General features: G+C 32.1%; 1 protein-coding gene and 1 long non-coding RNA gene across 2 annotated transcripts in view; both read left to right on the top strand.

Annotated features, from left to right (window-relative positions):
• The window catches only part of LOC145332685 (inositol-trisphosphate 3-kinase A-like), an 87,521-nt gene that overhangs the window by 54,304 nt on the left and 17,403 nt on the right, over window positions 1-15,814 (top strand). Inside the window, exons 14-16 of the mRNA XM_080177701.1 lie at window positions 5,385-5,431; window positions 5,666-5,713; window positions 6,860-6,928. Coding sequence (XP_080033827.1) covers window positions 5,385-5,431; window positions 5,666-5,713; window positions 6,860-6,928 — 164 coding nt within the window. The remainder of the gene's footprint in view (window positions 1-5,384; window positions 5,432-5,665; window positions 5,714-6,859; window positions 6,929-15,814) is intronic.
• On the top strand, window positions 8,931-12,463 carry LOC145331453 (uncharacterized). The gene is made up of 4 exons (XR_013883733.1): window positions 8,931-9,013; window positions 9,649-9,787; window positions 11,487-11,573; window positions 12,296-12,463. It is a non-coding gene; the product is annotated as an uncharacterized LOC145331453 (long non-coding RNA).

Raw genomic sequence — 15,814 nt, 5'->3', positions numbered from 1 at the left:
TTTGATGGACAAGAAAGATTTTTAAAAATGTTACCACTCTAACATAACTCTGTGTGACTACGGGCCCATGGACAGCCATAAATTTCCCCAGCTGACATAAATAGCTCCAAATTTAGGCTTTCAAAGGCCCCAAAAAAGATCATATGCCTTTTAGAGTTTACAGCTACTCTAAAATAGGTTTCATGTCTTATTTTTTAAAGGGCACTATTTCTAGAATATTAACGTCATTGAGGGTAAATTATTTAACTTATTATGGGCAAAAATCTGCCTTTTATAACTGGTAATTATCAAACTTAGACGAAGTAAAGAATTTGGTTTTAGTTTACTGCAGTTTTTCTCCCCTTTACTTTCAACTGTATGCATGGTTAAATTACACTTCTGTCCAGTGTGAAGGGGGGGGGGGGATATTTGGCCCTAGTCTCCAAAGCTTTATAATAGCGTTTTCTCAATCTTTGGCTTAGCACTTTTGGAGACTTATATATTCTTTAGAAGGGGTAATGTTGTGTATTATTATTGGGGATGTACATCAATTTATCGGGCATTGTCATATTCCTTTAGATATATGTTCAATTATATTTCTATCCTTGGAAAATATCGTTCTTGTGATGAACTTTGAATCATAGCTACGCCTTACGATGTCGACGCGATGCGTCAATGGATAGAGACTTGCAATACAGAAAATAATTTATATGGGTTTGACATATATATATTTTAATTGACATTAAATGACATAAAGCATAAACTGAAAAAGCAGATTAAATGCAAATTTGTCTAAATATATTGTTATTAGTCGGTCAAATTGGTATAGTCAAAGTGATAAGACAATGGATGATAATTTGATGTACTCTCCCAATTATGCAAAAACTGTCTTTTTTAAAATTAAATTTATTGGTGGAAAAGAATCTTGTTTATAAAACTTTGGGTACCAAGATACCTAACTGTTCTATGTCATCTCACTCCTATAAATAATCACATTTTTTGTAAATTTATATTTAAAAAAAAATTTCTGTCCGAATTTTAATCCATGTCTAAATGGAAAGAAAATTGGGTTGAAAGAATTTATTGAAAGGAACAAAGAAAAATTTGGATGAGGATTGGAGGAGTGTGGGGGGGGGGGGGGAGCGTTGGAAATTATAATAAATTCAACCAAAAACAGTTTTATCTATTTTTAAGTGAACGGGGTGGTTATTTTAAATATTCTTGTGGTTTTACCCTTTTTTCTTCTTTTGTTCTAATAGAAAAGGTTAAAAAAGATAATTATAACTTTTTAGTATTCAGTTTTATGAAGGTAGTAAGGTTTTTTTGTTTGTGTATTAAGATCTCGGAACCGAGCTTTGGTCTTCAAGCTAATGTTATTGGCTTGGTATTGTTATATGCTATTTTTCTGCCCCCTCTGTCCCTTCAAATGTAAAAGCCCTTAGACTCTAGGGTCGCAACGGCTAGTCTAAAAATTTAGAAATTGAACGAAATATCAAAGATCTAAGTAGATTCACCAAGATCTGATAATAAGAAAAGTATCTTACATATAAGGAGCGATGAGTTTTATGGTCCGATTCCTAAAAATAAGACTTCCTATAATTTTCTTCATAAAATTCTTGCTATATATTTTATACTAGCGGCTACGCCCCCAGAGACCTCTTGGCATAGACGTCCAAGGGGGGGGGGTAATGGGGCGATTACCCCCCCCAAAATTTTTTTCATTTTACCCCCCCCATTTACAATTTACCCCTACCCTGGGGGTGCCGTAGGTACCCCCAACCATTTATGAGGGGGTATTTACCCCCCCCAACAATATTGGGGGGGGGGGGTAAATACCCCCCCAAAATAGAAAATCTCTAACAAAAAAATTTTTGCGCGCTTCGCGCGCATTTTTAATACTAAATTTTTGATAAAATTTAAATTATCCCCCCCAAAAATTTTACCCCGGGGGTAAATTTTGGGGGGGGGGGTAAATAAATTTTACCCCTGCCAACAGATTTCAGGGGGGGTAATTACCAAGCAAATTTTACCCCAGGGGTAAAAATTTTGGGGGAGGTAAAAAAATTTGCGGCGTGCTTCGCGTGCCATTTTACCCCTCCCAAAACCAAATTACCCCCCCTTAAAAAAAATTTACTTCCCCCAAAATAAAAAGCTTGGACGCCCCTGCCTCTTGGTAATGTTTTTTTATATTTCAAATATGTCTATCTTGCGTTGATTTATATGTTGCGTTGAACTCTCGAGAGTAAAATCGAGAATAGTAAAATAAATTACATTTTTTGTGATTTCTCTTGGGAGGGTGGTGGTACCCTTCCCCAAAATAGTTATAAAATTTCACGGGACCTATGAGAAGCTACCCTGATAAGGAGAAACTGATCGGTTTAGCGGTTAGCGAGATTCTTCGGTACAAACAAACAGACAGAGAAACAGACATCCGGTTACTTATTATAAGGATAAATCATGCAAATTAAATTATTTTGTCAATGTTTTCTGCTTTATTAAGAAGAAGGATATAAAATTATATTAAAACAGCATGATAATTTTTAAGTATTGGACTTAAGAGACACATTACGTAAGTGTATCTGTCCATAATTTTGATCTCTGTAGATTAGAAAAACAACAAGGATGGTCATGGTTGTAGAATATACGTGGATATTATGACAGAGGAAAAATTGCTACTATGGAACTCGTTTGTTGGTCAATTCGTTCATCCAGTAGTAGAGGGTGGGGTATAGAAGGAAAACGTTATTTTAGCCCACTGCAAATTTATTAGAGAACATGAAAATCTGATGTAAGATCCAAGTTATAATATATCCATTACAACAAGCATGATTATATTGAGTGCTAGTCTAAAAATACCTTAGGAAAAGCTAAATTTCATTAGTCAGTCCCCAAAGTTTTATAAACATTATCTCTCATTTGTTGGCCTAGAACTTTGGATGCTTTATTTAACCTTATTGGGTTGTACAAACCTTTATGGTCAAAACTTTTCAACCAAAACGTTTATTCCAAAAAATTGTGATATTATTATATTTATCCTTATTACGGGTGGACATCAATTTATTGTCCATTGTCTTATCCCTTACGTTCTCTGATTAAATTTGATTACACCTGTGCCCAGTGTTGCGTAGCCGGAGCCGAAGCCGGGAGCCGTGGAGCCGTCATATTTTGTTAGAGCCGGAGCCGTAATTTTCGTTATAAACGGCTCCGGACTAGATAAATAAAGAGATTTTTTATAAATTATAATTTGGTAACTCTGTTTTGTCATGTGCAAATGCCCTTTAAGTTTTTCAAGTCCATTTTTATCAAAAATTGAACTTTTAAAACCTTCAAAAGTCAAATATAGACGTGGGAAAAATATATATCGAGTTTTTTCTTGATTTTAGGTCGAAGCCAAAGCCGGAGCCGCACTAAAATCAAACGGCTCCGCAACACTGCTGCGCCAATTTAAGCAATATGGATATAAAATACCTGGATATTTTGACGGTAAATTTAGTCGTTAATTTAGATTGCTAATATAGTCCTCAGATATTGGTCAATACGTTTCTCCATGGTCAATGGAGGGGATGGGGTTTATAATTATATTAGCCAGCTAGGAGAAACAAGACATACGAGAATTCTTCACAATATACAAGTATTCTATATCCACTATATTTCAACACATATGATTTACCATATTAAGAAATTTACATTTCCATATTTTACAATATATGTAAACTTAATTTTCTAAAATTTGCAAATCTATACATGTTAAATGAAAACCACCCTGTATATATTTTTACAAAATTGTTACATTAATACCACATCAATTTATACTACAAACTTTTAAAATGTTTTGAAATAAGCAAACTATTTTGTGGATGTTCGTTTGTTATCTGTCTGATTTGCTGAGCTTTGCTTGCTTTTTATTTTATGGGTGATTTTGTTTACAGGAATTCTAATGGACAAGACAATGGACGATAAATTAACATGAATAGTAGCATTTGGCAGTACAATAAAGCACCATAGTATAAATAAAGAAAATGTTCGTACAACAACCATTTCTAATGGTACTAAAACTGTTAACGCCTATAGCAGAACCCAAATTTAGATTTAAACATAACAATTAAACTTTTTGTTGCTCCCAGCTCATAAATATAGAATAACTAGATGGTCAATCCGTTACTTGGACCAATAGAAACATTATATGGGAATATTCCAATCACATTATTGGTCCAAAGTATGTACATTTTATATGAAAGTGCAGACATTTTTCATTTATCCATTTATTAAAGCTAAAAATGTAATTTATTAGGATAAAGCTTTGGGAAATTCAATTGACATTTAATACAAAATTGTATTTGATGAAATAGACTATTGTTTGATTAACCATCTACGGTTTTACATCTATTCTCCCAGTCCATTTTCTATAACTGGATTTTTACTACTTTTGTGTGAAATCTTTTTATGTGCTTTTGTCTGGTGCACGTTCGCTGGTTTATGCTGTTGTTATATTAACATACGACAATTTACTAATATCGTTATTTGATGGATTCCTGAGGTGGATTCTTAAAAAAAAAATTGCCCAACTAATCGCTTAGTGGGTCAAAATTGTTTTCGTGAAAAATCCTCCAAAATCAAATAAAAAATCGACAAAAATTAAATAAAATCTTATGTTCATAACCCTTCTATGATTTTGTTTATTTTTTTGTTGTAGATTTTTAATGTGATTTTGGTGGATTTACCACGAAAACAATTTTGCCTTACTAAGCGAATAGTGGGGCAAACTTTTTTTTTTAAGAATCCACCTCTAAATAAGTCAGGGAGGGAAGGGACATTCGACTGTAAAACTATACTGCTTCCCAAAGTATTACTAACACGTTCTCTTATTTGCTGGACTTTTATTAAATCTTGATTGGTTGGATCATACTAACAGTATCCAAACTTTTCAACCAGTAATTAATTTAACACAAAGGGTATAATTTGTTTATCATCATTGCAGTTAAAAAGGGTTGTAAATATAAATTGACATACTCTTCAGTTAAATACTTCAATAAAACATAATCTATAATATTTTCTAGTATGTCTTCAAAAACATTTAATATCCACTAGATTAGAACCAGAGGTGAATTCTTAAAAAAAAACTTTTGCCTCACTGACATAGTGAGGCAAAATTATCCCCTCAAAATTTTTAGTGAGCCTCACTGATTTTAGTGAGGCAGGGAGCCAAAAAGTTTTTTAAGAATTCACATCAGTTCTTAGTCATAATGAGAAATATTATAATAAAATTAATATTAATTTTGTGAGTCAAGGCCTTTGGTCCCTTGGGTCTAACAAAACTAAATCTTAATATATCTTTCAATATCCGCGGAAAGCTGTCTATAGTACGATGCGATAATTAAATATAATAGACCTTATATTTTTTTTAGGGTACAGTGTTAAAGAAATGCGGGGAGCAAGAAGAGCTTTCATACAGGTAATATTAACATTAAGATAGACGGACAGACGTACGGACATAACCTATTCATAGAGTAACTGCTCTAATAAGGTTCAGTGTTCAGTACTAATCGCGAAATATGATAGAAAAATTTGTTTGTTTAATTTAATATTTAGAATTAAGAAATGTTAGCATATTAATAATTTCGTTGGATTTATTTTTTTTTTGGCGAGGACTAATTCAATGAGGTTTTAAAATTGATTTTTATTTTAGAGAATTGATGCATGACCCTCTCTCCTTGGTAGTTCCTCAATATTTCAGGTAAAATTTCTGTATTTATGATTTGCCGCCAAAATTAACCAATAAGGTGTTACCTTGGAATTCTTTGACACGTGATTGGCTAATTTTAGCGGCAAATTCAGAAATTTAAAATGGGGTACCATCAAACAAATTATTAGAAGCGTATGATGTTTGTAGCTTTAAGGAAGAGGATAATAATCAGATAAGGTTGCATAAGATTCCATGTTAGATCTCGCCCTCTGCAAGATATCATAGTTAACATAAAAACATTATGTTCAAAATTGCAATTCTATTTATTTGCAAAAAAATATATGGATGTCATACAAGAAAAAAAGAAAGAAAATACTTTCTTGACACAGAAAATGAATGCTATGAAACAACATCAAATATAGTTATGTACTGTTTTTATATAAATCATCTAATCTGCACAAAAATAAATAGGAGTTTTTTCGCATCATAACTTCTATATAACTACGGTATGTTTATATTTCACACGTTCATGTAAATTAAGAAAATTTACTATAATTTTTTCGTTGTAGATAACAATAATTTCATACATGAACATTATAATAGTTTATTGATATTATCTATCAAAAATATTCTGCAAATAAGTTTGTTTTTTATTTGACTTCTTCGAACCTAGTAAAAGTGTCTGACTCTGATTATGACGTAAAATAAAATTAGCCAATGAGAGGCCAGTATCTGTAATTGACCAATGGTAAAATAGGTAAAATATAGTGGCCTCTCATTGGCTATTTTTTACGTCATAATCAGAGCCAGACACTTTTACTAGGTTCGACTTCTTTTGCACTTTTTGACTTTGTTACTAAACTATCAACACTTAAATTCAAGATTTTTAATTAAGTACCCAAAGTTTTTAAGCATACGAATGAAATTACCCCAACCTCCCTGAAATTTATGTAAAATATTTTCTCGTATTCATTCTAATCCGGTGGATAGGAACCGGTTCAATTTCATACTAAAAAACTATTATATCCAGCTTTCTACGAATATAAAAATGTACAATCATAAGATTAAAGCCATTTTTTTAGCCGGGACCTTCGGCACCTCGGGGTTAAAAAAGCTAGTTTTAATCTCAAAATTGTACATTCTATATCCGCGGAAAGCCGTTTATAATACGATGCGAGAAATAGCTATTCTTTTTAGATCTCTGACAAGCGATGGAAAGAAATATATTGAACTTTCTTGTTGTCTCTCTGAATTCAATAAGCCTAGGTAAACTTATTTCTTTCAGGGCTCAGCAGCTACGCATAAGCCTAGAATTAAAACCTGTTTGTGTGTATACAAAGCTTTACTGTACAGACGGATTACCACATTGGGAACTGGCTAATTTATCCAGTTATTTTTTAAAGTTACATCACATAAATTTTTCTGAGGTTTAAATGTCGCTGGTGCGTAGCTGCCGAGCCCTGGTTTTTTTTGTAGCGCAGCTACTTTTTACTTTGTGAATATCAGTACGTTTATCCGATCGACGCAGCTTCTTTTTGTTCCATAATCCATACGCTCAAATAGCTTCTTGCAAGTGCTTTTCAATGCATTGCAGTAAGGACTGCAGTATTCGAAACAGTATAGGGAGGAGAAGTAGATAGCCTAAAACCACGAAGATACCTAAATCCTACGGTAAAATAGCCTGGAAACATGCAGGGGCCAATGTAAAGCAACCCTAAAATGTATAACCCAAATCAATTCAGTAGTTATCAAAATCTTCTGCGAAAACAAAATTGGCGGAGGGGGTTATTTTTTGATTTTTGGAGTTGAGAATATCCCACCTCCCACGAAAATAGCTTAAAGTGATCACGAAGCTGGAAAATAGTTCATATATGTTACAGATTAATGTTTTTTAAGAGTATTTTTAAAAGAATTAAGTCTTATATACTTCACATTTAAAAAATTATCAAAATTTAAAAAAATTAATTTTCTCACATTAAAACATTGATGTTTTTTGTGTGTTTTATTATACATATCTTAAAACCTATCTAATTGACAAATGACACTTATTTTTCTTGAAGTTTACTCGTGGATACATAGTAAAATATGTAAGGTTTTGTTACATACATATTAAACTAACCAAAATAGGTTGTATATAGCTTTCTAGGGGTGATTAAAAATTCTCCCGATGATCGTAAAAATATATCCATATATGGAAAAAATGCCAACAAACATTTTTGATTATGGACCCTGGATTTTCAACTTTTCATTTATTTTAATATTTTTAAAAATATCTACAAATCCATAGATATATAATGTTAAAAATCATTTGAAGTCAGTTATTTGCTTTGTATATATATGATTAAATAATATAACTACTAACAAATTAAATAAATGCAATTAATTAATATTTTGATAGAATACATAAAATTGAGAAATTTCGGCACCATTATCCAATGAGAAAGGGAGAAGGAAAGCATATTTGTGTGTGTGTGTGTAACAAAACAAAACAAAACAAACGCACAGCTCTAGCCAGTCCAGTCTGTTTGTCGAGTGTAGATTAAAATAATTATGCCTTTAAACATTTTTTTAGAAACAATTTAATTTAAACGCAAATTATTTTATTATTATTAATCAAAAGCAAGGTTTTTCTACATTAAAGGTCGACCCATCTATTTATAACTAAATTTTAGCTTTCTAAAAAATGTATTATACAATATCTTATCCTTTAATTGGAACTGATGATCTATTTTTATAGAGAAACATATGTATTCCAACAATAAAGAAAGTTAAAAAATTAAACTGTGTTTATACATATAATAATCCTATTATATAAAGTAGTAAGGGTTTTTTGTCTGTCCCGAAGGATCTCACTAACCACTGAACCGATATAGTTCTCCTTTACAGTGAAGCTTCTTACAGGTCCTGGGAAGGTTTTAAACTATTTTTGAAGAGGGTGTCTTCACCCCCTTCCCCCTATAAAATATTTTTAAAAACTCTTTTAAACTCAAATTTAAAATGGGAGGAGGTCGACATTTCCCCCTCCTACCAGTGCCCCTAGAGGCTTCTAGGGGCGTAGCCGCTAGTATTATATAAAGTAGTAAGCTTTATTATCTTTAGCTATGGATCTAGTAAACCGCTGAATCGCCAAGGTCCTTATTTCCAGTGAAGCTTCTTATAGGTCCATTGAAGGTATTAAGGCAATTTTCACACTCACCTTAAATGCCCCTAGAGGCTTTAGATTGGTTAAACCTTGCTTTTTTATTGATAGTCGATATAATCTGTTTTTATATATGTTTTATACAACTTTGTATATTTTAGATAAATAAAATGCAAATATATCAAACAAAGAATAGTAAATCTTGTTTAAAGGTAATTTTATTATAATATACATAATTTCAAGGGATGCATTTGTTCATTGCTTTTATCTTTTATCAACTTATAAAGATTTATTAAATTAAAAGTATGGAAAATGATCTAATGTGCTCTCAATTACGTGGAAAAGTTTGGACACTGCATATTTTTACCAGCCAATAAAAATAATCTTTAAGTACCAAAATATTTCTTGCAATGAATGAGAGCGTTCTATACATTTTTTACACATATAATTTACCTGGTAATTTGAGTTATGATTATGTTTATATGTACACTTACTTACGTAACGATTATACCTATAGATGTTATGAGTAAAGATTTTTAAAAGCATAACTTTTCTATAATTAGGGCCCGTCACTGAATCTTTTTCTAGACAGGGAGGGAGTGGACATTGGGCTTTTCATTACATGAGTTCCCAAAGTTTTATAACAGTGTTTTCCTATTCGTTAGCTCAATCACCTTAGGTAATTTTATTGAATTGCTGGTTCAAGTTATATGTACGTCCAAATGTTTTAACCACTAATTGTAATCTACAGAAGAGATAATTTTGTGGATAATCATCGGAAGGTATTTTAGAGGATTTGTACATAAAAATACCAATATTGGTAATTATTTTTCTTGTTTTTTTATAGGGGACTGATAATACCTAACCCAACTGGTCAATGGGGCCAGCTACAGAGGCATACCATTCAGCTGACTCAACATCAAAAGCAGATGCTGCTAAACATGAACCAGCAAGACAGAAGTCTGTTAATTCAAAAACTGTTAAAGGTTAGTATTAATAAAAGGGGGGGGGGGGAATTTGGTGACTCGTGCCACGACATACCAGCAATTTTATTAGAGATAATTGGGTAAAAATCTTTTGGGCTGGGTCACTAATTACCCCAAGTTTTGTTATCTTTAAAAAAAACGGCGGCGGGACCGCCGCTCCCGCCGTTCACCGCCATTTTCCGCCGCCGCCAAAAAGTTTTTTTATTGCATTTCTCGCCGAATTAGGCAATCTGGAATCATTTGAGACCATGTTATTTTTTTCAAAAATTTTTCTCCTTGTAACCAACCCTGCGGGTGGTTATATTTTTGGCAGCGGCAGCGGAAAACGGCGGTGGACGGCGGAAGCGGCGGTACTGCCGCCATTTTTTATTCAAATATTTTTTACTAACCTACCTAAAAAGATTTTGTTTCAATATCTTTAAAAGCTTAGGAGAGGCACTGAATTTAAGATATACCTTGATAAACGAAAGTTTGAAAAAAATGTCTGTCCCCCCACAAGGTTGGTACAAGGGGAAAATTTTTTGAAAAAATAACATGGCCTCAAATGATTCCAAATTGCCTAATTCGGCGAGAAATGCAATAAAAAATTTTTTTTGGCGGCGGCGGAAAACGGCGGTACTGCCGCCATTTTTTATTCAAATATTTTTTACTAACCTACCTAAAAAGATTTTGTTTCAATATCTTTCAAAGCTTAGGAGAGGCACTGAATTTAAGATATACCTTGATAAACGAAAATTTGAAGAAAAAAATGACTGTCCCCCCGCAGGGTTGGTTGGGGCGGCGATCCCGCCGCCGGTTTTTTTTTGAAGATACCAAAACTTGGGGTAATTAGTGACCCAGCCCAAAAGATTTTACCCAGTTATCTCTAAAACTAAGGGAGTAGCACCCAAAATAAATTTGCTGGTATGTTGTGGCACGAGTCACCACATTCGCCCCCCCCCCCCCCAAATTCAGATAATTCAGAAAGGGGGGGGGGGCCCTTTCTGAATTCAATATGCTGTTATATATCTGTCAACTTTAACTCTATCGGTTCAGTAGTAAGCAAGATCTTGACAAGATTTTTTTTCATGAGGGTCATTTTTTCCTATTACTCAAATCTTCTAAATGGTTAAAACCTTCCTATGACCTTTGCCAAGATTTACTATAAAGGAGAACTATAATCGGTTTAGCAGTAAACAAGATTTTTTGATACAAACACACACAAAGACTAGTGGCTGTGCCCCTAGCCTCTAGAGGCTTTACATTTGAAGGAGTAGGGAAGGGCAGAAAAAAACCTAAAACCATCCCGAGGCCTATGTGAAGCCTCCCTGAAAGGGAGAACTCCATCTGTTAAGTAGTTATTGACGCCTTAAGTTACAGACATAAAAACTCTTTACTTTATAAAAGGACTTGCGGCTATGCCCCCTAGAGGCCTCTAGTGGCACTTTAAATGTTTGGTGTTTAAAATAAATACGATACTTCAATGTTACGTAGGAGTCTCTATTCGAGAATAAAAAAATTTATTTATTGTGATTTCTCTTGGGAGGGTGTTGGTAACCTCCACCAAAATAATTATGAATCTTCCTGGGACCTATGAGAAGATACTCTGTTAAGGAGAACCCGATCGGTTCAGCGATTAGCGAGATCCTACGTTACAAACATACAAACACACAAACATCCTGTTACTTTATAATAAGGATTAATGATTTTAATTTCCAAGGAGCGAGAGGACACAAATGCAGATTCAACAACAAATATGATGGCTCAGCAACAACAACTACAAAACATTATGGCATCACAACAACAGGTAAGATACCAACCAAACCCAATCAAGTACAGGAACTTCTCCCCCCTCTTAAAAGCGAAGCTTTTCTATAATCATAATTTTTATGTTTCCTTAAACATTATCCTGTATTTAAGAAGTATTTAAGAAAATTTTGTTTTAACTTCTATACATTTATATTCTGATTATTCAGTTCTTACACTCTACAAGTGTAAATGTTTGTTTATCCTACCGTTTAAGAGCTTCGCTTTTATGGATGTTGTCACTCTTTTATTTGGTGGGGGGGGGGGGGGGGAGGCTAATGATAAATGAATATCATAGGTATATAATAATGATTTTGAACTTTAAAAACGTGAAATGCCCTTCATTACGTAAAAGTATATTAAATTTCGTGAATGTTAAGCAAAGGTTAGATTAGCCCCGCTTGATTAGCTAGGAAGAAATTTACCTAGGAGTAATTAAAGAATCAAAGAATCTCTATACCAATTTCTGCAGATTAAATCAGACCTTAAATTGCTAGACATAGTTTATTTTTAGTATGGATGAGAGCCGGTTCTAATCCACAGAATATTAATCGGTTTCTAATAAATATGAGTAAATAATTTCCAGTAATTTTAGGTAGTTATTGAATATAACCTTCCCTGGACTTTTTATAAGCTTTGATTTAAAAAGAATCCTTTATCGGTTAGCGAGATCTTTTCAAACAGACATTTATAAAAATCTTCTTAATTAATTTTTTATTTCAGGTGTTGAGAAGTTACCAACCTTTTGACGAGAACAAGAAATAAGAAATGAAATAAAAAAATTAATAATAATTATTGTATTTTTGAAAATTTCGAAAAATAAGAATTTAAATGTCTTTACTAGGTAATGTTCTAGTTGAAATTAAAATATAAATACTTTTAACAGATTGACTTGTTTCTATGATATTTACTTTTTATGATGTATATTTTTTAAGTAGCAAAGTTACTCTATAATAAGAAATGTCTATTTTTGTTTAAGGGATTAGTTAAAAGTCTCAACAGTTTTACCTCTTGTAAGTACAAGTTCAAGTTCAACGATTTAAAAAAATAAATTTCGTGGAACTATCCCTTTTTTCGATTATTAAATATTTCCTTACGTTGTTTGCTTTTTTTGCTTTTTCTTTTGTTGTAACTCAACTTTTCAAGTAAAGAAGATTAATCTAGGTTAGGGTTACATGCTTTTTATATACATTTTATTATATTGAATTTTACTTTTTAAAGCTTTTGAAGTTACATGTCATTATTATTCGATTTTAGAAGTAGCAAAGCTATTTTATAATATAATTTGTCTGTCTATTACTTCATTGGGGAAATGTGATTTTCTCGCCTGCTTTTGAAGTTTCATCAAAAATTTGCAGTGAAGATTCCTATGACATGTAGAGATAGTTTATACTGTTTTAAAAAGAAACAAAGTAAAGCTTTTCTATATTTAGAGTCACTCCATCTGTTCGTCTGTAATAGTTAGGTATTTTAATAAATTTAGATATGTCATAACTGTCCTGTTGATTTAAAACTTTGCATGCTGATTCCTATAACAGTTAGGTACGTTTTAGGAAGCATAAAAACTCTCTAATTGTTACCAGAAAGTCCTTACATGCTGATATAAAACATTTTTGACAAAAATTTTTTTGTGATATAATTACCTATTCTATTCATCAAATTTTTTTGAATTAAGATTCTTAAGACATAAAGGTATAGTATTATAAGCAAGGAATCTGTAATCAAATCCTTAAAATCAAAGTTTGTCCTTTTATTTTACCTTGTACTAGTAGCTATACCTAGAGGCCTCTAGGGGCCCTTGAGGAGAGTTAGGATTAGTCTACCCCCTCCACTAATTTTTATGAAAATTAAAAAAAAATATTTGGTTGGTTGTCATTTTTTCTAGGAGCGATTTATCTTTGGTGGGTGGTAGTACACTCCTCCAAAAAAGTTATAAGCCATCCCAGGACCTACGAGGAGAACCAAATCTGTTCAGCGGTTAGTGAGATCCCTTGCAATAGACAACAAAACCTGACTACTATATGTAATAGGATTCACGAAATTTTGCTAAAAATTTATGTATAATTTATTTCAGATAGGCGAGGCTTTTCTATAATTAGGGTTTGTCCTCCTGTCCATGACAGTAAGCCCTGTTCTTCGTTTATCTACTCATGTTAGAATAGTCCTATTGATTTCAAAGTTTGCATGATGATTCCTATAACCGTTAGGTACAATCTAAAAAGCGTAGCAACTATATAATCTTTACCAAAAAGTCTTTATTTTTCACAAAATTCCGTAAAGGTGTGTGTTTTAAGACTTTAAAGTAGGAGTAGAACTCTAAAATTTGTTATGACAGTTGCTCTAATATGGTACTATATAAAACTGTGAAGAAATGGCGGCAAAACCTTTGCTGGCGGCAAAAAAAAACAGTATGCCCTACAAAATTTTTGTTTGCTTTTTCTTGCTAAATTACCCAAATTTGAATAAGAGAGGGGTAGGTTTCTGGTAGAATCCGTAAAGGTGTGTGTTTTAAGGCTTAAAAATAGTAGTAGAACGATAATATTCACAAAATATGTGTATTTCTTATTGAAGAGAACTATAGACAAATTTTTTTTTAATGTTAGCATACATTTTTATTGTTCTACTACTGTTTTTAACTTATAACACATAACCTTTAAGGATTTTACCAGACACTTGTGATTTCTTTGATTTTAATTTTAGAAACATGTCCCAACTCTATCAAATAAAAGTTTGTCACAAATGATTCAAACTTGTCTAATTTGGCGAGAAAGGCGGAATTTTTTTTTGCAGTTTTCGGCAGGAGAAGTGATTCCACCGCCGTTTTTTTTATTTTTTTAAATCCACTTTATACCGCATTATAGCAACTACAATGCCAAATTTTAGAGTTCTACTCCTATATTAATGTCTTAAAACACACACCTTTACATAATTCCCCCTTTAGGAAATATTTTGTTTAGTCTTAGCAATTGATGTTCTGTTTAGAAAGTTCTTACAGAGTTATTGTTCGTTTTTTCTTCCTTGTGGTTTTTGGAGCTTCACTTTTATGGATGTTCATCCGGCCTTGTTTTCCTATGCTGTTTATGGACATTTTCATCCTTATTATTAACGTCTAATAAGTTAGAAGTTGGATAGGTTTAATCCAACATATTAAACTTGACGTATAGAATGTATAGACCAAGAAAATCTTTTCCAAATTAAATATTTTATTGATCAAAACACAAAAACGCAATATATATGTATATAAATAAAGGTACTAAGAAAGAGAGGGAATGTCTGATTGAGCCAATAGGAGAATCGCATCGGAATTTACATTGGATCTCATTGGTTGAAATTATGTACACATTTTCCTACGAAGGCATGTTTTTTTCATTTCATACATACATAAAAGTCAGCTGTTAACAGTATATTTTCTTAGTAGAAAGCTTTGCGGAATCAGAATTAATTGCCCAAAAATTTCGTTTACAATTTAAAAGCTTGAAACAAAGTTGGATTCTTAAAAAAAAAGTTAGGCTGGCAACTCGCTGGTGAGGCAAAATTATTTTTGTGAAAAATCCTCCAAAATCGAATAAAAAAATTTACAAAAATGAAATAAAATCTTAAGAGGGTTATTAACATATGATTTTGTTTAATTTTTGTAGATTTTTAATGTGCTTTTGGATGATTTTTCACAAAAATAATTTTGCCTCACTATCGAATAGAGAGTCTATCATTTTTTAAGAATCCACATCAGCTTGAGTCGAAAGTAAACAATACTTTTGTCTGCTAGGAATGTTCTCTCTTAGATTTGACGAAAAAAGGGTTCAGAATATTCTTCTACTCTTCTATTTCTATTTGTATATAAAAGGAATTTTAATCTTCACTAAAAATACAAACATAATCAATTACAAAAGCTTAGGGTTTACAAAATTTAAAGGAGTCATTCAATGATATTTTTAGGTGAAATTAAAAGTAAGATCAAATCCATAGAAATTTTAAGAAAATAGTTTTTAGTGTAAAGTGTTTTAAAACTTTTTTATATATAAGTACTGATATTGTTTCTGGAGATAAAAATTAGATTTTAAAAACTACGATTAATAAAGAACAACAAAAAATATGATGAAAGCCATTTAACATTGCATTAATGTTTTAAATAGATAGAATGACACGAATTACAACATTAATAAAAAAAAATAGCAAACATGGTCAAAATGAATTATTGAAATACTAGCGGCTACGCCCCTAGAAGCCTCTAGTGGCCCTTTA

This window comes from Acartia tonsa, chromosome 11 (genome assembly GCF_053477335.1).
Source record: "Acartia tonsa isolate MP-2025a chromosome 11, ASM5347733v1, whole genome shotgun sequence".
Taxonomy (NCBI): Eukaryota; Metazoa; Arthropoda; class Copepoda; order Calanoida; family Acartiidae; genus Acartia; species Acartia tonsa.
The sequence above is the reverse complement of the archived record's forward strand: the minus strand, read 5'-3'. Positions and strand labels throughout refer to the sequence as shown.